This window comes from Mytilus trossulus, chromosome 11, assembly GCF_036588685.1.
Source record: "Mytilus trossulus isolate FHL-02 chromosome 11, PNRI_Mtr1.1.1.hap1, whole genome shotgun sequence".
NCBI lineage: Eukaryota > Metazoa > Mollusca > Bivalvia > Mytilida > Mytilidae > Mytilus > Mytilus trossulus.
The window spans coordinates 60,557,828-60,584,574 of NC_086383.1; the positions used below are offsets into that span (position 1 = coordinate 60,557,828).

General features: G+C 31.9%; 1 protein-coding gene across 1 annotated transcript in view; it reads left to right on the forward strand.

The window, feature by feature from the left end:
- Positions 1–23,696: 23,696 nt before the first annotated feature.
- The window catches only part of LOC134690213 (uncharacterized), a 56,376-nt gene continuing 53,325 nt past the window's right edge, over positions 23,697–26,747 (forward strand). The window contains exons 1-2 of the mRNA XM_063550188.1: positions 23,697–24,548; positions 25,261–25,345. Of these exons, the coding sequence (XP_063406258.1) occupies positions 23,718–24,548; positions 25,261–25,345 (916 nt within the window). The 5' untranslated portion in view covers positions 23,697–23,717. The remainder of the gene's footprint in view (positions 24,549–25,260; positions 25,346–26,747) is intronic.

Sequence of the window (26,747 nt, forward strand, 5' to 3'; positions counted from 1 at the left end):
AAAACGTCAGGAAAGCTTCGACAAGTTTGGCTTTTTACTAAAACAAATATACACCGATCATCATATCTAGATAACATCCTAAGCAATTAGACTAATTATAATTGAATCAAATATAAAATTCATTTTATGATGCTTGATTCGTGTGTATAGTCTTCAGTATAGATTGATTAATTGAAAGCAAACTTATTAAACTTTAAACACCTTTTAATTTGTTTAATGCCATAAAAGACACGTAATCAATCAATCACGTAAAATGAATGCCGGCAAACATATTTAAATGGCAAATAACTGGAAAAACTAAGCAAAGCAATATTGACAGAATGATAAAATATCATAAATAATACACCATTCAAAATATGACGGTGAATAGTATCAGCTTGTATCATTAGCCAAAACCCGTATCGGTAATTCTCTGAGGTATTAAATATTCTACTAGCAATTTGAATCATGTCGAAAAATGCATAAAGTAAAAACTTACAGTGTGTACAAATCAACCTATTATATATAAAAAAAACAATTCACAAATATAGATTTTTGAATTACTCCAGAGAAAAAAATTGATGGCATGTTGTGTTCATAACACACAGATCGCAACATGCACTTTTCAAACGCATTGACTGCATATTGACTAAAGATTTGTCACTATAAAACAGACCAAATACCGATCACAGCTGATTGCTTTATGTGTCAAGTTGCAGTGAAATGGGAATATTGTTCTGTGTTGATGGCAGCAATGTCATTTTGATAAACCATACAGCTATATATGTTTTTCTGCTGTACTGATTTTGTGTCATGAATATATTTTTGCTATTATGTGATCATGGTTAATAAAATGTGCGTGCTGATTTGGATGCAGTTTAAATATTATAAGATTTGTTAATGTATTGATAGAAAATGCAAAAGATATTTTTTATATGACTGACTGAATTGCTCTGTTGATATAGATTTTGCAAGTAGACAGACTATGCAATCTGATTCTGTATAGCTATCGATGTTCTGAAAGCAACCGATGTCGTTGCTTTTGTATAGACAACAGAACAAATATCCGATGGAATAACATAAACTTTTATAGAAATGTCTCCTATATAATATCTAAAATCCTAAGAGTCGGGAATATGTTGATAAGTCTGTTGAAATATAAGCATATTTAACCTTGTCGCCAACTCTTGTACGCGTATTAAATAGAGAATAATACATTGCAAAATCCGTATCATACGCTGTTTCACATCGAGAAACCAATATCAGCCAGAGGGCCTTTAGGCACGAGGGATGATTTGGTCGAGGGTGATACGGCATGTGATACGGATTTTGCATTGTATTATACGCTTTATCATATATTTCAACAGGAGAGTATATATGAACTGCTTTCTGATCCCTAGCACCTGGGTAACCTTCAGTTCTACTTTTGTCATGTTTTAAAAGCTTTAAAAGAACTGCTCAATTACTCATCCGAAGCACATTGGTTACCTTACAATTTGCGTACTGAGGTAGAGTAGGGGTGTGATAAAGGGTGCGCCTCAAAGTTGCGCGATATGGATTAAACCAGGCTATTTATCAAATATTCAGAACTACTGTATTTACTACTAAATGTATGACAATGTCTATCACTGCTTAACGGATACCAGCATAAAGAAAAGTGATCCTATCTCCGTATATAGTGATTATAGATATAATGTAAAAACCATATTCATCATGTCAGAGACGAAATTTTACCAAGCCATGTGACAACTAATCTTAATTATGATAGGTATAATTTTTTTTCCCTAATTAATAAACGAGGGTTAGATGTTGTTTTTTTTACTACGTTTTTCATGTAGATTAAATGACTGTCCTCTGCACAGTAAAAACCATTGTTTATGACTTATGACTAGTGCTGTCATTTTTATCTATAGCTAAGCAGTTCAGCACACATATTTTCTTAATAATATTGGTCTTTTCTAATTAATTAAAGTACACCAAGTTCACGATGTACTTGATCTATTAGTACTCCATGATATATACATGGTTTTCCATCACGCAAAGATCACTGATTGTGATTTATAGGATTGTAGGATTAAAAAAGCAAATTCGATTAAAGGTAGCTAATTACAGTCAATTTCATTAGACCAACTTCGAACTTTTCTTAGAATTGAAATAACATTTATTTTCAAATTGACTTGCATCATAGGTAAACATAAAGTATTAGCCTGAAATTCAGATTATCCAGATTAAATTATAATGTACTTAATGGTTTAAGTTCAAATGACATTGATTTGAAGTATTATTCGAAAACAGCTGAATAAACAAATCTAACAGCCAACCAAGTAATTAATTTGATGTATGTTTAATAACAATGATAGTCTGGGTCATACAAGGCTATAACAGTATTTACCGATAGTAAATACCGGAAATTACCTAATCATAAAGAAGAACCAATGAAACAGAACATTTCAAAAACATCAAATACCCCAAAAAATAGAAGAAAAACAAATTGATAATCCTTGAGTTTTATACTGTGTTAAATACATTTGTGTTGATGTTTAATAACAATGATGGTCAAGGTCATACAAGTCTATAACATTATTTACCGATAGTAATTACCGGAAGTTACCAAATCATCAAACAGAACTAATGAAACAAAATATTTTAACAGCAAATACCCAGAAAAAAAGAAGAAAACGAACTGATAATCCTTGGAGTTTATACTGTGCTAAATACATTTGTGTAATTATTAACGGGTCAGGATTTGTAAGCTGCAGAACTGATAATCCTTGGGGTTCATTCTGTGTTCAAAACCTTTGTGAAATTTATAACGAGGGCAGGATTTGTAAGCTGCAGGAGCAATTAGATGCTATATTAAAACATCACACACATATTTGTTCAGGTCTCAAACAATGTCAAATAAGTGCATAACATAGATCAAAACATGCTCGTGTTGTTATGCCTAACACAGTGTCGAACGTGTTGGTGTGTTAGTGCACAAAACAGCGTCCAAGATGTACGTGTCTTTGCTAAACACAGCGTCAAACAAAATATGTTTCAGTGCACACCCCAGTTTACATAGATACAAGAAAATGTGTTATGAGTGCCAATGAGACAAATCTCCATTCAATCTCAGTTTGTAATAGTTAACCATTTAAAGTTCGGTCGTCAACACGGAGTCTCGACTCATACCATGTTGTTTTTCATGAATGTTTTGGTTTCAACCCTAATTTTAAAACAGCGTCCGACGTACGACTAACGTACATGAACAAACGACAACAACTGAACTTCAGGCTTCTGATTAAAGATAGCAATATACCGAATGTAGGGGGTAAAACATGTTTGTGAGCGATCACCCTTCCCTAATATTGGACAGTGGTGTCACAGCACAAATAGAATAACTTATCTCATTCAGACGATCAAGATCGATACAAAGCAGAAAAACACCAAACAAAACACAGACAGGACGTGGCAGGGTTTTCATCCATCTACAATCCCTTACAAAAATAAGCTCAGTAAACCCTTTGGGTCAGGTAAGTTCACAAATGAACTAAAAAAGAATATAGTTTAACTAATAGTTCGAACTAGGACTAAAGCTAGGTTTGGTCAAACAAAAAATGTCATATTTCTTATGCATATACGTATTTAAATTTTGCCTTACGTTGTGTTTTTCCAATTTTTTTTTAAAGAAACATAACATTAATTTTTCTGTTACTGGCGTTAGACTCCTCGGATGGAACAATTTTAAGTATTGTAGGTTTTACTGTACTTCCCAGCATATTTGTATTTTGCAAATGGCAGATAATCACTTCTGGAGATGCAAAATGCTTTTTTTGTAATCAAGAATGTAATATATTAGTATGATTGCACCTGGGCTTATAATTGTTAATTTGTAACACAATGAAACATAAAAACGAAAATACCCAGTTGAAATTACCGAGTAGGGACCGGTTAAAGTCACAAAAGTAAAAATTATTTCACATGTTAGATTATCAGAATTTATCACAAAGGAAAATTCACATAAATCGCAATCATGTACAGCATAATACATATATTTCAATACCAGTATGTCATTCTAACAAACGCCAACTTCATCAGATCTTTTAAAACTCTAATATTGCTTGTGTTTTATTAGCTTAGTTTGCATTGCTAGGTTCCATTTTATATTACGCATATACGTTTTATGTGTATATGCCTCTTCCTTTTACTGGGTATAATACATACGTTCTATTTGCTCGTAAGCCTATTTTTTTGTATATACTACGTTTATTTGACTGTAGATTCCCATTCTTTTTTTTTTCTTTTTTTTTTACATGTATACTACATGTACGTTTTAAATGTATTTGCCTCCTAATTCGTTTTATCTGTTTATGCCTCTTCTCTTTTTGCATGTATATACGCTTAATTTGTATACGCACCTTCTTGTTTATACAGCTTCATACTATGTTCTTTGTGTGTATTGATACGTTTTTTTTTGTATTTCTAGTATATGCTTTCTATTTGTTTCTTTTCTATGTTCGGATTAGTATTGTTATCTTACTAGTTTACTAAGTACTAAGATCTAACAATCAATTCTAAATCCAATCACTCACGATGATATTTATGTTAATGATGCTGTTTAAAAACCATGGTAACTAACGTTTTCAATCTTAATTCATAATAACCTCCTGTCTTGTAATCAACCGGATGTATTGACAAGACGTCCATAAAACCCGGATGTGCAAAATCATTTCAAAATGTAATAAAACGTAAAGCGTAAACTGGCCGCCGTGATAAGAAGCAGTTATTATGATTAAATTGAATTTCCATTTAAGGACTCGGCTATTCCTTCTTTGAACTGATCATCAAGTCTCAAGATCAACAATACAAAAGGTTAAAAAGAATTTTGTCAATATATCTTTATCATTTAAAACAGTTCATTTATATCACGAATACTATATATGGATGTCATCAAAATTATAATCTATATATATGTTTGCTCTTTATTCAAAACTGTGTTGATTATAAGGATTTGTTTGTTAACTAAATAAAATGTTCCTCCCCGTTTTGAGCTTCAGATTTCTAGTTTATATGATAATCAAAAGTATATGTTCCACTACATGTATATCATGCACTATATGTAAATAATTAATTATTGAATGAGAGGGGCATATACAACTTACTAACAGTATACATATGCAATTGACAGTTTGCTTAAAAAGCTAAAAGGTCATATTGTAATTTCACCATCATATTCCACATTTCCACGTTTCGATTTCTATTCGGCGTTCATGTTGTTGGGGTTATTTTTGCTGCGTATTCCTACTAAGCATGCAGCTTCTAAAAAAATTGCTATTTTAAGTCAAAGCAACCATTGTAGTTATAAAGACATTTCACTGGTATATCTATACTATTTGTAACTTTTTTTCACAATGCATATGCCATTTAAGAATATTTAAGAAACAGTTGAATTATTTATCATCTTCGTCATCCGGTTATTGACGAAAGCATCAATACTAAAAATAATTTCTGGATATATAATAACAGTTTGATTGTTTTAATGGAATATATTAAGTCGATACAATGGCGTGACTATGCAGTGCATTAAATCCCGTAACTAAAATAACATTGGAACACAAAAAAATAAGTCCTGTAAATGTATCACAAATCGGATTTATTTTGTATATCAGTATATGTGGTATTTGATAAGAGTATATTTATCCAATGACATTTTGTTTTAAATCATTACATTTGAGTGTAAGCTTCTTTTTACCGATATATACTTATTTGTTAAATATCCAACCAATGTAAAGTGCTGGTGTGCTGATAAAGTATATTCAAGGCAATGGCTGATCGACATTAGTGATAACAGACGTTAAACTAATTGTTCGGTATTTAACCGAAACTGCCCGGCCATCCTATAAGTGTATATAGTTATCTACAGTAAGTTAACCCTAACAGGGATGTCAAATGAGCGACTCTCTAAATGGATTTAAATGAATGACGCTCATCCTTCTATCTCTCCCGGTCAGCTTTTAAAGTTCTGTATATAGTGAGTCGTCCGTTTTTCGGTGCGGGATGCATAAATACGCGGACACATCCAATCGAGGTATATATAAATATGAAGCTCTGTGTAGGAAGAGTTCCCTGTTGTCTACATTTTTTGAAAGTTTGCAACTCAAGTGGTGTTTATAATTAAAGGTGGCTGAACCGATTCATTGTCTTGATTACTCATTTGTTCTCGTTATGAATATGTATGAAATATTTGCCATTTGACGATATAAGGCAAATCTCGATCAATCTCACTCTCTATACTCTTAATTGTATATTTGGATGATATTTTTAACTGATGATATATATGTCTGGACACATTTAAAAGACAGAGAAGTGAAAATGTTAACAGTTTGAAAAATAAATATTGTCTACTAGATTGAGAATTTCATTTCTATTCATTTTGCAAATCATCCCATTTATTTATCAAAAATATTACAATTTACAATGTATCTCGCACAACGTTTAGTACGACATATTTTAAACAAAATACATGTATAAAATGTAACAAACACTTAAACACTTGTTCAACTCATTGTGTTTCCTAAAGTATCAATGAATAGAATAAATATATAATAGATAAATATCGATAACCATTATATTGTTTTTGAAAATGTAAATATTGAAGCCTTATAGATAATTTGAAGAAAGAAAAACATAGCCTGAAACACAGTTGAAATTTAACCTAATTTATTTGTATTGATTAAGTGTCATATTATGTTTGATGGTCTGAATGGGTGGGGATCTTCATTTCGGTATTCTTTTAATTTTTATGACATTTCACTATATATTTTATATTGTTTGCCCATTATTCTCTTTTTAGGATATTTTAGTGCTATATTATATTCTATTCTGAAAACCCCGCCCTCAATCGTGTAATGCATGTTTGTATTACCGCATTTTATTTTTACCCTCAGTTTTCCGTAAAATATGTAATCAAATGGTATGTAATGCAATGTGGTTTGATTTTAAACAAGAGGCTTACATACATGTATGTATATTTTTTTATCATATATTCAGTAGTAGGTACAGTAGTTTTGAATATTTGATAAATAGCCTGCTGTGTTATCCGTATCGGTCAACTTTGATGTAGACCCTTTATCGCATGTCTACGCTTTATCGCATTCCTACCCTTTATCATGTTTATATCACCCCTACTTTTTTATTACACCTTTACTTGGAAATATGAAAATAGCACAAAAGTTAAAATTAAAAAATCTTCAATGGGTCTAAAATGGAATGGTCATTACGGCATTTTTTGAATGACGTCATTGTTTGGTATTTGACGTCACAGACGACGAGCTTTTATATTTTCTCTCACACGAAATGAAATCTTAAAAAAACTATATGCTGCAAGAGGGTTTAACTTTTAATTTTGATATTCAAAAGTGCACATTTTACTCACCAATCTCAAAGTAGTCATATCGGGGGCTTTTATATCTGACTATGAAGTATGTGCTTTGCTCATTGTTCAAGACCGTACGGTGACCTATAGTTGTTAATGTCTGTGTCAATTTGGTCTCTTGTGCACAGTTGTCTCATTGGCAATCATACCACATCTTCTCTTATATTTTATTTATTACAGTATTCCTGTTTTTATTTTGTTGGTTAAGTGCTACTATTTTTTGTTAATAGGTTTTATTCAGAATGTGTTTTATATACATATAAGATTACTAAAGTAGGACACACAAATGAAAAAAAAATACAAATAAAAAAAAATAATACAATAAACAAAATATTTCTGTGAACTACAGGACGCAAATTGTAAGTTAGCCCAGGTGCTTCGGATGAATAATTAAGCAGTTCCTATATGATAAAACTGTGAAAACAAGGCACAAATGATCTGAAGGAAACCTAGGTGATTTGAATCAGTAAGCAGTTCCTATATACTCTCCTATTGAAATATATGATAAAGCGTATAAAACATGACAAAATCCGTATCACATGTCGTATCAACCCTCGACCAATATCATCCCTCGGGCTTAAAAGCCCTCGGGCTGATACTGTTATTTAGGGATGATACGGCACGTGATACGTATTTCGCCATGAACTATTCTCTATAATAATAACGTTCTTTATTCTTAACATATTCAACCCGTATACACTGTATATTTCGAAAATGAACAGTAAGATCATTTTACCGAAACTTAAATGACGCCCCATAAGATAAAAATAAGGTGACTAGTTACATGAAGATTGTCATCGAGACAACTCTCCATCAGAGACCAAATCGAGTATTAGAAATACAATGTTATACGCTACCGTACAGACTTACATTGCTCATTTCTAAGTTATTTTATCTGATTATGATTGTGCATTTTTTTTAAATGAATTCTACAAAATAAATATCGATTCTGTAAAACGGCATCGTTAGATAATTCATACATTTCAATCGTTGATATATACATATATATATATATCACCATCATTGATGGCGATCCGATGGATACATCTGTTGTAGGGTTGTCACTGACTCAGACGTACTTATGAATATAATTATTTTCTGTGACTGTATCTTTCATTAATTTGTAGGATCCTTTACTATAGATAATTTAGCTGATCTGTAAACAATAACATCTTCATGCCTTATATATCATGTACTGTAGTACGCTGCTAGATTAAAACTGACATGGAAAGGTAACACATGCCCACCGAAAGCTCTTTTATTGAGAGCCCAGGTGGTAGTGTGGTCTAGCGGGACGGCTGCAGTGCAGGCGATTTGGTGTCACGATATCACAGTAGCATGGGTTCGAATCCCAGGGAGGGAAGAACCAACAAGTTGCAAAAGCAAATTTACAGATCTAACATTGTTGGGTTGATGTTTAGACGAGTTGTATATATATTCAATAAAATTTACATCTGAATTCTCTATGGAGAAAATTAACTTCCTCGATACTACGAGTTACATCAAGAACGGAACCATTATAACGGACCTTCATACCAAACAAACGGACAAACATCAATTCCTTTCTCCAAAAAGTTGCCATCCTAAACACTGCTCCCGTGGTATCCCATTCAGCCAGGCATTACGAATCAAGAGAATATGCTCTAATGAAAATACGAAAGATGCTAGACTTGGACAACTTCGTAAACATCTAGTCGTTCGAGGATACAATAACAACATCATTGATAGCGCTTTCGAAAGAGCAAACAAAACTAGTCGCCAAGAACTTCTTGAGTACAAAGATAAGAATAAAGCAGCTAACAGAACACCCCTTGTACTCACTTACCATCCTGATTTTAAAAATGTGTCATCCATTGTTCAGAAGCATTGGAAAATTATAGAAAATGATTTAAATCTAAAAAAAGTATTTTCATCACCACCAGTCATGGCCTTCAGAAGACCTAAAAACATCCGTGACAAATTAGTGACTTCTGTATTAGTAAAGCAGCCTACTATATCACCCGGTTGCTACAAACAATGTGGTCGAAGGAATTGTTTGTGTTGTAAAGCTGCCAATACAAGCAGTTCTTTCATCAGCTCCGTTACTAAACAAAATTATACCATCTACTCAAATTCCAACTGCAAAACGGAGAACTCAATTTATATATTAACATGTGACACTTGTGGCATTCAGTATGTGGGAGAAACAATGGACAAATTTAATATTCGGCTTAATAACCATCGTTCATCGTACAAAACCAACAAAAACTGTCCTCTCACAAGACATCTTCGTTCTACGAAACATCCTTTTGAAAATGTCACTTTCCAAATTATAGAAGTCAACACCGAGTGGGACACCACGGCGAGAAGGAGAAGAGAAAACTTTTGGATCCACCAACTCCACACTTTAGAACCTGATGGTCTTAACGAAAAAGACGAGAAAAGATACAGGAAAGATAAAGAATAATTTAAAAACAAAGCATCGTCCTTTTTATCCCGTAATATCGGCCAATGGACGTTGCTAATTTCAACTTCCAATTATGTATTTTTAAGGCAGCTAAATCCAAGAGCAACATATACATGGAGCTGCAAAAATAAATTTATTTATTTTTTTATTTTAAAGGCAGCTCAATCCAAATTCAACATAGACATTGAGCTGCAAAATTTTCTTATTTTCAAGGCAGCTAAGTTCAACATATACATTGAGCTGCAAAAGTTTCTTATCATCTACATCCGATTTCACCTGGATAGATGCACGCTTGATAAAGCTAGTTGGTCTAGCGAAATATTGCGTTTATTTTCATCATTTTGTAAATATTTTAAACATTCTTATATTTACATATTAAATAGTGTGTTAAAATTACATTGTTAGGCAATCTATAATTTTATTTGTGTAATTGAATTAATCTCTGTACTGATTAATCCACACTCCCATATATTTGTATGTCATGTGCTGCTATTTATAGGCACTTATATATATCAAAGGGGGGAATCTACGTCATCACGCAGGGTGTCGACGATCGAAATTGGACCACCATCTTGTCGCTTCAAGGTAAGAATTAAACTTATTATGCCAGTTATATGATAGTTATGACTATACAAAATAGTCCACCAAAGACTATATAAAGTAGGAAAATAAATGAGCTATCGCTCAATATTATTGGTTATCTCAATTTTGCAAACACTTCGATACAAGTTTTAGGAATTAGGTCAAACATGCAGGATATCGGCAAAAATTTTCATAACAACATCTTGATAATCAAGAACCGCCCCGTTTATCAACAAATGAACATGTCCGAATTCTTTATTGTACTCAAGAAAAAACTTGTTACTCACAAATATCCGTCATTATGGTCGAAAAACGTCTTATTTTTTAAAAATGGAAAAAGGATGTCGGCAACACATCGAATATTGAAGGATGTCGGGGACACATCATATACTATTTTTAACACATATGTTATTCAACATTTGACTAGGAATAATTTCTTATTTTTTTCAGATAAAACTTATGGTTATGACAAGACGCAAATCAAACCTAAACTTGTGCAGGTGGAAACAGTCGCGAATACAACCTGATGTTGACCAGCGACCAGATCACCCACTAAATCGCCAACCGTAAAAAAATCAAAACAATGCAAATCCTCATTTGTCATCAAAGTAAAATTACCTGCCAAAAATATTAAGTTTCACCCAAATACTGAAGAAATTTCATCAAAATCGACAGTAGATTTGAGCAAAGGTCACGAAAGAGGACCAACAGGACCATGCATACGATTGTTTGCAGATCAACTTCAGAACGACATGTTACATGAAATAGAACATGAAATAGAGGATCCCCCAAAAAAATGACAATCTGCAAGAATTGATAGCACCAAGTTCAATCCACCATTTTTTTCTTCTAAAAATGTCCTGTACCAAGTCAGGAAAATTGCCATTGTTATATTATATTTCGTTTCTGTGTTTGTTACATTTTAATGTTGTTTTTCTATTGTGTCGTAGTTTTCCTGTTATATTTGATGCGTTTCCCTCAGTTTTAGTTTGTAACCCGGATTTGTTATTATTTTTCGATTTATGAATTTCGAACAGCGGTATACTACTGTTGCCTATTAAACATCCAGTAGATGTAGGGCCAGATGAAATGTCATATTATATAACATTCACTTGTATAAAGTCTAAGATTATAACTTAAACACGCTTATTAATACATGAAAAAGCTCTATTAGATTTTAAATAGAAATACGTAATATTTCGCTAAACAAATCAGCTTCATCTCTCAAGGTGAAATCGGATGCATTTTTTGTAGCTTAATCAATACAAGATTTGAGGAAAAGTGTAACTATATATATCAAAAAGACTTGGTCCAATAATTGACCCCTGTGGAACTCCTGGCTTTACTGAAACGATATCTGAGTTTCACCTTCTAAAACTTTTTTTTTCGAATGTGTTCAAATATTGAATCCTGAAATTGAGTGCATGAAATGGAAGCAAGCAAGGGACACTAATCTTGGTTTTTTATCGTATCTTTATAATGGTTGATAAAGGACAATTACATTGTTAATATATTAGTGTGTCCCCGACATCCTACGATATTCGATGTGTTACCGACATCCTTTTTTCCATTTTTAAAAAATAAGACGTTTTTCGACCATAATGACCGATATTTGTGAGTAACAAGTATTTTCCTGAGTACAATAAAGAATTCGGACATATTCATTTGTTGATAAACGGGGCGGTTCTTGATAATCAGGATGTTGTTATGAAAATTTTTGCCGATATCCTGCATGTTTGACCTAATTCCTAAAACTTGTATCGAAGTGTTTGCAAAATTGAGATAACCAATAATATTGAGCGATGGCTCATTTATTTTCCTACTTTATATAGTCTTTGGTGGACTATTTTGTATAATCATAACTATCATATAACTGGCATAATAATTAAAATTCTTACCTTGAAGCGACAAGATGGTGGTCCAATTTCGATCGTCGACACCCTGCGTGATGACGTAGATTCCCCCCCTTGTATATATATATATATATATATACAACTCGTCTAAACATCAACCCAACAATGTTAGATCTGTAAATTTGCTTTCGCAAATTTTTGGTTCTTCCCTCGCCGGGATTCGAACCCATGCTACTGTGATATCGTGACACCAAATCGCCTGCACTGCAGCCGTCCCGCTAGACCACACGACCACCTGGGCTCTCAAAAAAAGAGCTTTCGGTGGCCATATGTTACCTTTCCACGTCAGTTTTAATCTAGCGGCGTACTACAGTACATGATATATAAGGCATGAAGATGTTATTGTTACAGATCAGCTAAATTATCTATAGTAAAGGATCCTACAAATTAATGTAAGATACAGTCACAGAAAATAATTATATTCATAAGTACGTCTGAGTCAGTGACAACCCTACAACAGATGTATCCATCGGATCGCCATCAATGATGGTGATACATGGCTGTGTACATAATGTATATACAACTCGTCTAAACATCAACCCAACAATGTTAGATCTGTAAATTTGCTTTCGCAAATTTTTGGTTCTTCCCTCGCCGGGATTCGAACCCATGCTACTGTGATATCGTGACACCAAATCGCCTGCACTGCAGCCGTCCCGCTAGACCACACGACCACCTGGGCTCTCAAAAAAAGAGCTTTCGGTGGCCATATGTTACCTTTCCACGTCAGTTTTAATCTAGCGGCGTACTACAGTACATGATATATAAGGCATGAAGATGTTATTGTTACAGATCAGCTAAATTATCTATAGTAAAGGATCCTACAAATTAATGTAAGATACAGTCACAGAAAATAATTATATTCATAAGTACGTCTGAGTCAGTGACAACCCTACAACAGATGTATCCATCGGATCGCCATCAATGATGGTGATACATGGCTGTGTACATAATGTATATACAACTCGTCTAAACATCAACCCAACAATGTTAGATCTGTAAATTTGCTTTCGCAAATTTTTGGTTCTTCCCTCGCCGGGATTCGAACCCATGCTACTGTGATATCGTGACACCAAATCGCCTGCACTGCAGCCGTCCCGCTAGACCACACGGTTATAACATCTTCATGCCTTATATATCATGTACTGTAGTACGCCGCTAGATTAAAACTGACGTGGAAAGGTAACATATGTCCACCGAAAGCTCTTTTTTTGAGAGCCCAGGTGGTCGTGTGGTCTAGCGGGACGGCTGCAGTGCAGGCGATTTGGTGTCACGATATCACAGTAGCATGGGTTCGAATCCCGGCGAGGGAAGAACCAAAAATTTGCGAAAGCAAATTTACAGATCTAACATTGTTGGGTTGATGTTTAGACGAGTTGTATATATATATATATATATATATATGAACATTTATGTATATGTAATGTCTGCGTTTTAGATAATACAAACCGAACCAGATCGGGATACTAGGATCGAGACAATATCAGTTAACTACATTTACAATATCACAAAAGTTTACTTATACTCGTCTATTTGTTTAAGAAAATGGAAGCTCCTGGATTAAGTTAACATATCTGATATTCGTCGATTAATTAATCTGTGTGTATAAATAAGGTATAAATGTAACGAAAATGTACGCTGTGTATAACTTACAAGAACCCAACCGTCACATAAAATTAAGATAGTTTGATTTCTAAAAAGTATGTTATAATTCTACTGCTAAAACACGATTTGTGAGTATTTAAATAGAAAAACACATATTATCAAATTAGCACTTCCGTAATAAATACAGTCACTTATGCATTTTAAATCCAACTATAATCTATCACATCGGTAATAAATCGATATAAAGCAGGTATATCTACATTGTAAACTTGTTCCAATTGTGAACTTTCCATTTCAAGTAGCAACATTTCAGCAGTACCTGCATACTGGGTATATATCTCCTAATTGATACGATATTCCCGTGCTTGCATTTCCTATCATGATTTTCTTGATAGAGTGTTGCTGCTCACAAGGAAGCTATTTTTCCAAGAGTTTCCAAATGGAGAAGTTGAAATCATCCCTTCGTAAATTTTACTGACGCTATCACGAGTTGGTTGACCGTTATGGAATAACCGTTTCACAAATAATATCCCTTTCATGAATGTGACCTACCGAATTAGACTATTTACCTGATATGTTATCAAATAAGCAACACGACGGGTGCCACATGTGAAGCAGGATCTGCTTACCCTTCCGGAGCACCTGAGATCACCTCTAGTATTTTGTGGGGTTCGTGTTGTTTATTTTTAGTTTTCTTTGTTGTGTCATTTGTACTATTGTTTGTCTTTTTTTCATTTTTAGCCATGGCGTTGTCAGTTGACTTTAGATTTATGAGTTTGACTGTCCCTTTGGTATCTTTTGTCCCTCTTTTTTGTACCATAGTTCTTGTCATTAATAGCATATTGACAACGTAAACTATCTCCATATATTACAAAAAAATTCATAAAAAAAATAATTTATAGCAGATACAACTAATTGTAACGAGAATACGACAAAATATACTAGCTCTATATAATACAAAAATATCATAAACTAATAGCAGATCTAATTTAAACGATAAAACAACCATAATCTGCAATCAATACGTGAACTTATATCTTGTTAAAAAAACACTTACATTAAGTAAATTTCTTCGTATTTCTTTTATCCAGGTAAGACTATATTAAAGACGATTCAGTCACCGATAAATCCCACTCTGTATTTTTCATCTTACACCTTAATGATGACTGTCTCTAGGAAAAATTCCATAAAACTTAAAATAAAATATCCCAATTAGTGATCCATGACCGGAAAACAAATTTTTAATCACGTCATTGTATACCGTTAATTGTTCAATAAAATCGTTATCTTGTCAGTAGCAGGGTTCATACCTTTACTGTAGGAAGTATTTCTTTTTTTCCTGGATTCAGTATAAGCACGTGACAGTGTGGTTTTTGTATCGACAGATTAATGAAGAACTGTGACTAGAAATAAAAGGACAGATGACTAAACGCATAAGCTTGGAGAACTTAACAAACGAAACACATCTTGAAAGGAGCACAGTTTAAAACAAAAAGAAAGGTTGTATCACAATATGTTAAGAGAAAACGGTACTATTTATTATGCCATAGGCAACAATACTAATATTTTCTAAGTTTATCACTTTTTATTATAAAAACCTGGATAAAAAAGTTATGTGTGGTGCTAGTACTTTATAATTCTGTTTTGAAAATTAAAGCCAAATAGTATCATGACCAAATTTCAACGGAGCTTGTTTATGTTATTCATGCCCACCAAATTTTTCACCAAATTTATGAAATTTTGGAAGTCTTTTCAAATGGTTTTCTAGAAAATATTTCAATAGGTTTCATATATATTAAAAATATACACAATGCATTTATTCATAGATAAGTAAAATAATTATATTGCACCCTTACATCCAATCACAGCGCTCCTAATTTGATTTCTGCACCTGCCTTGGGTACACAAAAGGCCTACCTACTACTATGAAAATGTGATAGTACTATTTTCCCTAAATCTTATACGTTTTACAAAATTCAAACCCGAAGAGTTAATAACAATACAATGCCGAAGGGTTTGCTAAACCCGGACAGTGATTAATCTATAGACGATAGATATGGACCCTAACATTTCCAATGTTTTTCTATGTTGTTAATTATTTACACTGTTCTTACGATCTGTAAAATTCTTAACATTAAACGTTGTGTTTTGGTTTTATATTCCAAACTTGGTAGTTTCGAACTCGTTCGTCAGCATGAATGTCTCCACTTGAACATGTGATATAATTTTATTCAAAACATATATATATATATATCATTAAAAGCTCCCACGCCAGAACACCACTGTTTTAGGTTGGTCTTACAATCACGGGAATGAACTAGTTCTTCGATGATTTTATACAACTATTCCAACGGTTGAAGATAAAAAAAAATAATAAAAAAGCTTTGAATGTCAGTATGCAATACACTATATTCAAATTATTAGCATTTTTTTATTGATGTCTAACGATTGTCTTCACAAAAACATATTATATAAAATATCAAATTTCTTAGCAATATGTTGTCATAGTTATTTCCCTTTATCCGCAAGTAATATAAATATCACAAGGAAATGATTTAAATGCATTTTGAAACTTATGAGTCAAGGGGAAATCCCTTGGATATTGTTTTTTAAATCTAAAGATAAAAATACGTTATATTTTTACGAAAAAATTCATGGTAGCTGAATGTTTGTTTTCATTTAACCATGGGTTGGGCATTTATATTCGATTATTTTATCCCGGGCGATAGCGTAGTGTGTATATTTAAACTATAAATTTGGAACCCTTTTGAAATATTTTTCATAGACATTTTCGAAAAGACTTTTAAAATTTCATAAATTTGGTGTAAAATGACAGCGAGCATGGATAACATAAACAAACCCATTCGGAAGTCGGTCATTATATTGGGCTTCACATTTTAGAATAAAAGACTTACACCTCACATAAATTTTATCCAGGTTTTTATTGTAAAAAGTGGTAAATTTAGAAAATGTAAGTATTGTCGACTAAGGCAGCATTAATAGTAACGTTTTTCCTTAAACATGTTAAATAAAAACATATCTACGGCGGCAATGGCACATTTTGATTCTAATATAATAAATTCGGTAATGTAACCGTTAAACACATTTACACACTATTCATTTTTGTCTGTTCCGTGAAACTCCGACATGATAATATAAGCAATATTATATAATACAATAATATTTTTTTTAAATCTCATTGTCCACCTGTTCGGTGAATGTTTCTTAATTGCGTACAAGAAACTTCAAAACACCCTTGAAAAAAATACACACTGTTACAATCAACGTTCTATTTGAATAGTAACTGTTGAAGGTGAGTATGATTGCTCTGCTAGTCCATGTCACATATTAGCCTGCGATTCTTTAATTAAAAAAAATGCCTCAGTGTTGATATACATTATATGCCCTAAATACCTTTTTGATATAATAGTCACTGTCTTAAACTAAAGTTTTGACTCCCTTAGGCAAAGTGTACCTTAGATGAATGTTGCTATAACTTTTTTGTCCTTTAAAGAAGTACATTTTTATGACTGTCTGTTAAACCCTTGACTTTCAAATATTCGGCTTTATAATTTAGCGCTTAATCCATTAAAGCGCTAAATCGCAGGAAAATTCTAATGGTTATTTTCTTTTTCTTATATATGTATTAACCCTTGACTTCGATATTAACTTGTACTATTTAAACAAAACTTACCTACTCATAACACTTTGTGTTTATTGTATCGTTTATTCGAATACCGATTTTTTTCTACACTAGTTTGCAAACAATACAGTATAGATCCCGTGTTGAGCCCCGCACACTCTAACTATAACTTTATATTGAAGTGAGTTATTTTTAAATCCTTGTCATGATTACACAGAGTTTTTTTAATCAACGGGAAAACATATTTATATGAACGGTAAGTATTTATCTTGATAAAACATTGATTTAGTTTTTGAAAAATTTTAAACAAATCTCATTAACTTCTTAGGTAGTATACATTTTATGTATATAATACACGCTAGACTTCAATCAAATATTAGAACAGTAAACGTCTAATGAATGTAGCCATCATATATATGTATGTCCTTGTCATTTGTGTACAAAAGTTTTAACTACAAGATGTCAACAAGGTCAAGAAGGAAAAACCATGTTGTATAAACTGGGAAATCAAAAACGCCAATTTATATCGTTGTTAACTGTATTATTGAGTTGTTATTAACTAATTACTAAAATTTGAAAACAAAATCAAATGTATGTATAGGACTCGGAGATGTGATAGGCATGCTGATTTGGATAGTCACACTGAACATGTCCTGCACCGAAATGATAGGATCTTTTCGCTAATGCACACAAGTGTGCTCTGACGCTGATGTGCGAAATTCCGCAAGACGCTTGATGGCAAATTTGAAATTTACAGATGTTCAAATATGATGATTGCCTCATTTTAAACCTTATTATTTAAAGCAAAATTCGTTTATTGATTGAGGGATGTACGTCGAGCGGGCCGGGGGATGGTCGGCTGCCAAACAATGATCAAGTTAAAGGTCAAGTTAAATTTCCCTGATTTCAGCTTTTTTCGTTGTTCAGATATAGCCCTTTCCTAATGTAATTTGATAAGAAATATTGATGAATAATTTTTTTTTTAATTTTTTTTTGTGTTTGTACTTGATCATATTTACGGTTTAAGATTTGGATACTAATTTAATAATAATCTATTAGTTGTAAAGGATATATTTCATTACATACTATGGATAAGGTTGTAGAATTATAAATGAAAGAACTTTGTTTTGGAACTATGAACTGCATTCATGATTGCATATATAAAACATGTATAAATTGTTTTAAAATGATTTCCACCTTTTATCAAGATAACAAACCATCTGGTAGTTTTCAATCTTCAAACTATAACTGGAGTGACAGATTTATTTGAAACTATTACTTATATTGGATGATAATTTAAAAATGAATATAATCGTACTTTAACCTATAATGGTTTACTTTTTAAATTGTTATTTGGATGGAGAGTTGTCTCATTGGCACTCACACCACATCTTCCTATATCTATAAAACCTCATCAAGATCATATTTGATGACATCATATATAATTTAAGACAACTACGGTTAAATCATATCTAGTAAGTTATTGCTCTGTCTGTCTGTCTGTCTGTCTGTCTGTCTGTCTGTCCGACAATCCGGCAAATCAGTTTTCTACACTGCTTTTTTTCCGGTCGGATATTTTTGTTATGATCCTTTAAAATTATCAGTTTTCCGCACTTTTTTTTACATTCTTGAAGATATAAATTTGATTATTGGTAAATAATTAACACCATGAAAAGGAAGATATCAAGTTATAATTAAGTTCCTATTCAAACAATGTTCACCGTCAGGGGACTAGGTTTTGTCGTTGTTTTGTTTTATATTTACATTATTGGTTCATGGAAATTAAGTATGGTTTAACTAAGAAGTTAAATAAAAATGCTAAGACTTCTTTGATATGCTTATTCTAGTACTTAGATTTTGAATACTTCACCATGATAATAGATAAATGTCCAATTTGAAATGGTTCAGTTCATTGACAAAATTTATTTTGTGTCACAAACTTATGCTGTTTCATATATTCAACAACATTCAGAGCTTTTTTAAGCTTAAATATTGTGTATACATTTACTCATCTGTCGGGTTTGCTGTCTCTCAGACAGTCTCTTATTTTATAAGTTTGCATACACAAAACATTCAACATTGTAGTAAAAACAACCGGTGATGTATTTTAATTCTTGATCTTATTCACAACAGCCGTATACTTATATATAGACTTTTTTCTAAGTTATTTACAAGGGATATTGTAGACTTCACATTACAGTGTGTCTGTGGACTTGAAATTCAATGACTGAATTAAATGTAACAGCCAAACTCTCGATATTTCACATAACCAATGTCGAAAACAGACATGAATATCAATAATGTGGTCATTTTTATAAATTTCCTGTTGATAAAACCTTGAATTTTATGGCAAACTTAGGATTTTTGTATCGCATATCATAAATTACCTTAGCCGTAATTAGCACAATTTTTTTGAATTTTGGACTCTCAATGCTCGTCAACTTTGTACTTGTTTGGTTTTAAAATTATTTTGATATGAGCGTCACTGATGAGTCTGGGCGTACTAAATTATAATCCTGGTACCTTTGATAACTAATTATATACAAATCTTGAATTACATTAGCTGTGCTGAAACCTTACACTTTTATTTTAAGAATATAGTTTACATACTCCATTTACTTGTAAGCAGTAACATATACTAATAAGACCATTTCAATTAATTTTCACAATAAGATAGCTAATACATACGGTGACAATACATATTCCACACCCAGGAAACCGGATCAATAAATGTATTCAGAAAATTAAAATAAAGGTAAGCAATCATGTACACACTTAATATGTAAAGTTTAAAAAGCCAGATAACAATTAACCATGTCACACACTGATAACAATCAACAAGGAATGCAATACTGTGCATGTATTCATATATATTATTGATTTCTTACTTCAATTAGCTGATACGATATGCAAACTGACATTTGTTGCAACTAAGGTAAGTGTGAATTCTGTTTGTTTCCATCAAGAAATATTTGATATTCATGTAATATATACCAATAAACGACTGCGTAATAATGCTTCAAGACAAGCCATATTAATGAAAAACATAAGTTATTTTTTTATTGAGAGGCATTGATAAATACTCTAGGTTATTTCAAAATAATATATAGATATAGGAAGATGTGGTGTGACTACATTTGCATTTATGGAAATATCAAAACAAAATACAAAAGGTGGAGGTCAGATGAAGCTTCGGCAGATTGATTTATACAAACACTAAGGGTTTTAAAACTTTACTTTGTGATTTAACGATTATAACGTAAATCAGATATATTTTGCAATGACAGACATACGAAGGGGGTAATTTCAAACACTATTTAATTAAAACTCAATATATATATAGTTTACAAACACTTGAGGTGTGTAGTAAAGGACTATTATGAAATGAAAAGTACATATGTGTTGAATTTATTTTTACGATTTAATTTCCAGTCCAAGATGTTGCCATCCGATTTCCTTAGAATGAAAAAGTAACACTTTGGACTTAATGTGTGCAACCCCCTTTGTGTATCTCTATAAATAATGAAACATTAGGGGGTAGACAATAAAGTTGAATTTTCTTCATTGTAATAAATTAGATCATTATGTGCATGGTTCATCGGAAACCATAGAAAAAAGCTATTAAAATCGTTTTTTCATGCTTTTTGCCTGTGTTTATCAAGCATTTCAGTGCATTTCATCTTTATTACCGACGAGTGCAAAAGTTTATTGTCTAAATTCAAAGAAGAAATTCGTTTAAATAACCTACGAGAAGAAGGTTGACAAATAACTGTTTATGTATATTACTCAACATAATTAGACAAATTCGAATGTCCAATATGCCATTTAATGCATGTTCAACTTCACTATAATGATCATCAAGACTCACCTTTGTAATAAATTAGTCACGACTGCATTATTTAAAAATGTAGCTTTATAACTACCGTAGAAACAGCTTGTTTATTAGGCTTCTGATCTAATAATGTAAAATCTAAAAGAAAAATTTAAATGTATTTTATATATAGAAACATAACACGGAGAACTGTCCTTTTCTAATATCGTAAGTAAATTAAGTAAATCTCACAATAAGCAAATGTGAGCATAAGTCTTGTCGATAAGGGGAAGTGTAAGAGACAAATAAATTATGACTCTGAAGAACATTTTAACAAGTATACAACACATTGTGATAATTGTATATTATGCCTACGGCTAACATTTTACCGATGTCATGAAATTTAAGTTAAAAAGATAACATTGGATCAATGATGTGCCATGACAGCATACGAGTTCTGACTGCAGGATTGATTTAATCATCCTAATAGAATCTATGGTACGCTATTTCATTTACGTGAACCCAACATCTCCTCAAAGTTATGGAGTTGATGAGGAATTGTCACTTTTATGCATATCTTGTCTATTCGATAAGAATAAAAGGCAAGTTATATATTCTTAATACGATTTGGTGTCGATAGAAGTTTCAAAATTGAAGAGAAAAAAAGGGTACAGCTCAAATTATTTTTTTTGTTCAGAGGCCTACTAACTTTTAAGCAAGCTGTTTCTACCGGAGTAATGTAGCTTCATTTTGAACAAATGCAGTCATGATTGATTTAATGAAAATATTGAGTCTTGATACATTGGTATAAAACTGTTATGATCGTATTGTGAACATAATAGTGAGGTTGAAAATGCATCAAATGGCATACAAATGTAAATCACATTTGAAGTTTTCTTATAATGTTTGGTATTTTAGTGCCTACTTTTCAATTTAGTCTAGATTTAGACAAAGTAGAAAAATTTCTTGAGAAAAAGTAAAAGCAAAAAAGTTATATAATTGAAACTGCCATTTAGTTTAAAAAAAAACATTTTTTTATACAAAGTTTCATATGACTGTAAGAATTAAATATTTTTTGCATTTAAAAACAGATAGTTCTTGTGTGGACCCTCTTACATAGTTGTTATGACGCTAAATGTATTTAAAAAATCCTTTCATACGTTAAGTTCAAGTTTAAATTCATATTTAGATATTTGTCATTACGACGCAGTTGAAGAATATCATACCTAGCTAGTGGCAAGTTTAAATGTCAATCTTAAATTAAGTTTAAAGAGCTCATTTTTCCTCAAATTTGAAGGGTAAATATAACAATGAAGAGCATTCATTCAATCAGATTGTCCTATATAAGAGAACGACTATATTATATATCTTAATTTCACAACAAACCAAATTACTGTTGTATAGAGATACACACAATAATTACATAGTGTACATGTATATGTACAGACATACATAAATTACACGAAAGCAAGAGGGAGATACATATCATATATTACGGTTTAGATATTAAACTAAATGATATCAAGTACATGAATTACCCAGGAGAGCCTAAATAAATATTTATCAGTCTTATAAATTTGCACAAGTTGTTAAGATCAGAAATATTTTTACTATTCATCAATTCATTAAATTTTAATGAATTTTGTTGATTTCTATGACAGAGGAACTACAATACCTAACCTATGTGAACACATACAACATTATCATTGATTTATGTCATTAAATTTTCTGTCTTGATTTGGACAATGTCTAATCGAGATGGCAAGACATACGAAATACGAAAACAAAATATTACGCAATAATATATATCTGAATATACGTCACCACTGAAAAAACATATCACTCTTTCACTATTACAAATCAACAGCAAAAAACAAAAGTGTTCCGGCATTGGGTTGAGCTTAAAAGCGATACAAAACTAGAATAGCGATATCTGTTGATTTGTTCATGTATGATCAGAATACGCATCGCAGTATGAGGTCATAAATTATGTCACCTATGCAATGGCGATAACTTTCTTGACAGGGAAAATTGCTGCTCGGCGTATCGGTCGTATTTAAAGACAAATTTTCCTATTGTATCATTCAATATTTGTAGTACAGCTTTTCAGCTAGTTGGAAGTTAAGCAATACAATCAGGTTTAAACCACAATTTTCGTGGTAAAATTCCTTTTTCAAATACCGAGTATGGTAGTTGGTTGTACTTATTCCATTGATTGATAGCGTTAACTTAATTTTTTTTAATTTGCCGGGGAGTTTGGCGTTTATATTATACCTTTTTTTTTAGTCTATTTGAACAAACTTTATGTATGTTTCAGGACGATGTCAGAACAAAATATGACGATCGCTAACACAAATAACAACGAGATCGAAAAATACAACAGGCTGATGTCTATCTTCCACATTGGAACAGATGTTAAACGAAACTTACTTGACCATTACCTACGTGTAATAGACAAACAATTATATATACTCGATTGGTTAGCCAGTCAAAACACTAACTTCCTGCTTTTTGAAGACGTTAAACGTGCTCTAAGAAAATCCTCGACTATAACAGTGGAAGATCTTCTTGTTAGTACTATCGACACAATTCTTAAGTGTTACTGTTTTGACATGTTTTGGGATTGTTGTTTGCTGAATAAAAGTCTAAAAGATATTCTGAATAGTCATAAAGAAATGTTATACAGAATATATGTAAATTCTAATAGCCAACATGAAACTAAAAGTTTTACAAAAGCTCAGTGGGACATCATGTTCGAACGTAGAGAAAATGTCAAAATGAATGAAAACGAAAGTGAACATTGCTTATTTGCATCTAAGGATATAACTATATCCTGCCTAGACAATACGATGAATTTGTTGATTCTGGGTGTAGTGTGTCCATTATTCAAATCAGTGAATGTTGTATCAGAATGCCAAAGTCAGATAACAAAAATTGCTGTCCAACAACGTAAAGTAACAGGACGTGAGTTTTCTGATATATGGGACAAATTGGAAGCACATATAGATAAAATAAGTAGTCATTGTCAGCTTTCTACGTGCTTCATGGATGAATGCTCAATTATGAAGGAAGCAATATTGAACAGATCTGAGACTCGAAAAAACAGACAATCGATTCTAGAGGATGCTTTAAATAATCATAATTTCATTAAGGTATATGGTAATACAAGTAAAAATATAATGTGCATTTAATTTATAGCATTCATATAGTTCGTTAATTGTTATGAAATGAATATGATTTATTATCCTACTATTTTACAAAACATCTGTAGTACCTTCGTTCAGATATTTTTCATGAATTTCTTACTCGAAAATAGATGGACCTAAATATTCAAATGCATGTAACAAAAATAAAATTACAATATACAAAGTTTAAGCTTGAACGATGATTGAAATCTTCTTGCTTTAAGTTTACCTGCTGTATTTTCTATTTCAATTTCAAAATTTAATTATATCATTTAATATATTGCTGTTCCGTTAAGTAATCACAACAATTAGAATGCAAAAACAAATACCGGTGTTTATGTGTATGGCATCATAAAAGTACGCGTAATTTAGAAATTCGTAATACAGAAATGATATGTTTCCCTTCGTATCAATTATGAACACTTATCATGAATAAAATCAGTTTAAACAAGGTGTTATATGTTAAAGGGACAATATAACGCAAACATTAAAAACAAAGTACCAATGTCATGATAAAAGACAAAAAGCAAAAACATGAAAAAGAAAAGCGTTGAAAACTAGAAAATGTTAAACAAGAACCACATTAAAAACTTGACTGCCCAAAGAAGGGCAAAACATATTATGTTCCACATGTGACACTCGTCATGTTGATAACGATTGCACACGCTATATATTTCAGGATACACAGTTTTGTAATCGTGCACGGAAGGAGCTAGTCGTTATCATGCTCGAAACCAATGTAAATCATACAAAGGCATATTGTGGTATGTTGATATAATTTTTATAATGAAATATTAGTGAAATGATAATGATGTACGAATGCAAAATCTGATGAGTGGAATTCTTTGAAAATGCATGTTTTTATATCCAGCAGTTTTATTATCATAAAGTTTTTACAATCTTAATATCAATTTATATTAAGATACGTTTCCGATTTCATTTATCACTATTGTAACTTTTGTAGATATTAAGATATGCACATCAACATAAAATACAAAGAATTGTGGTTGATAACAAAAATATACTCTTCAATATTGTATGAGTGACTTTTAGAATGCATTGTTTCAATCGTTCCAATATCTCTAATAGGTGTAATACCGCTTTTTTTTTATTTGTGAATTCTATAGAATATTTTGTAAACTTGGAGTTACATGGTTACCAAAACTTGTACACAAAATAAGTAAGAGAATAAATTTGACTGGTTGGCTTCCAGTAATGATAATTTGTTTGTATAGTACTGGACTGGGTAAAACTTTACGCATGCCGAGTATTTCGTTATTTGAAAAAAAGAGAAGTCTGCACATTTTTTTTGAAAGGGAAAATTTAACAAAGACTAATACATGTAATAGTGGAAAAATAATAGTGGTATTGCACCTAATATGGGAAGCTGTACATGCACCTTTGACCTTGTTGGTAATCTCATGTAAAATATCTTGCTATTCAAGTGAAATATTAAAAAAAAAAAAAAAAAAAAAAAAAAAAAAAAAAAAAAAAAAATTCTGAGTCGATTGAGTTTCCAAAACACATTGTATGAGAAAATTATCTTGAAATAGAATATTCAGTTGGCAGAAAGAGCGGGGGGGGGGTCTTTTTCTTCTTATATCTGATATTCTACTATGATAGAGCATTTTCCTAGTACGTCCTTTTAAAAAATTATAGCTACAAGTAAGTGAAATTATTTTTAATGCTGCAACAACAAATTTCTCACTCAAAGAGAAGGTTTGTATGTCCCTCTCTGGCAATTGTTATATTATAGTTCGTTTCTGTGTGTTACATTTAAACGTTGTGTTTCCGTTTGTTTTCTCTTATATTTAAGTGTGAATTCACATTACTAAAAGACGTGTCACGGTTTTGATGTTACATTTGTTATTCGCATCGGATTTTGTCTAATGCTTATCATGTTTCTGTGTGTGTTACATTTTAATATGGTGTCGTCGTTCTCCTCTTATATTTAAAGCGTGTCCCTCAGTTTTAGTTTAGTTACCCCGATTTTGTTTTTTGTCCATGTATTTACCATGTTTGAACAGCGGTATACTTTTGTTGCTTTTATCTGGAACGCAGCATAATTTAATGTTTACGTAAGGACTTACTGAAACTTCGTTTGAAACAATAAACTTGTATACGGATTGTTCATTCTGCTAAAACACTTCATTTACTCATTTCTTA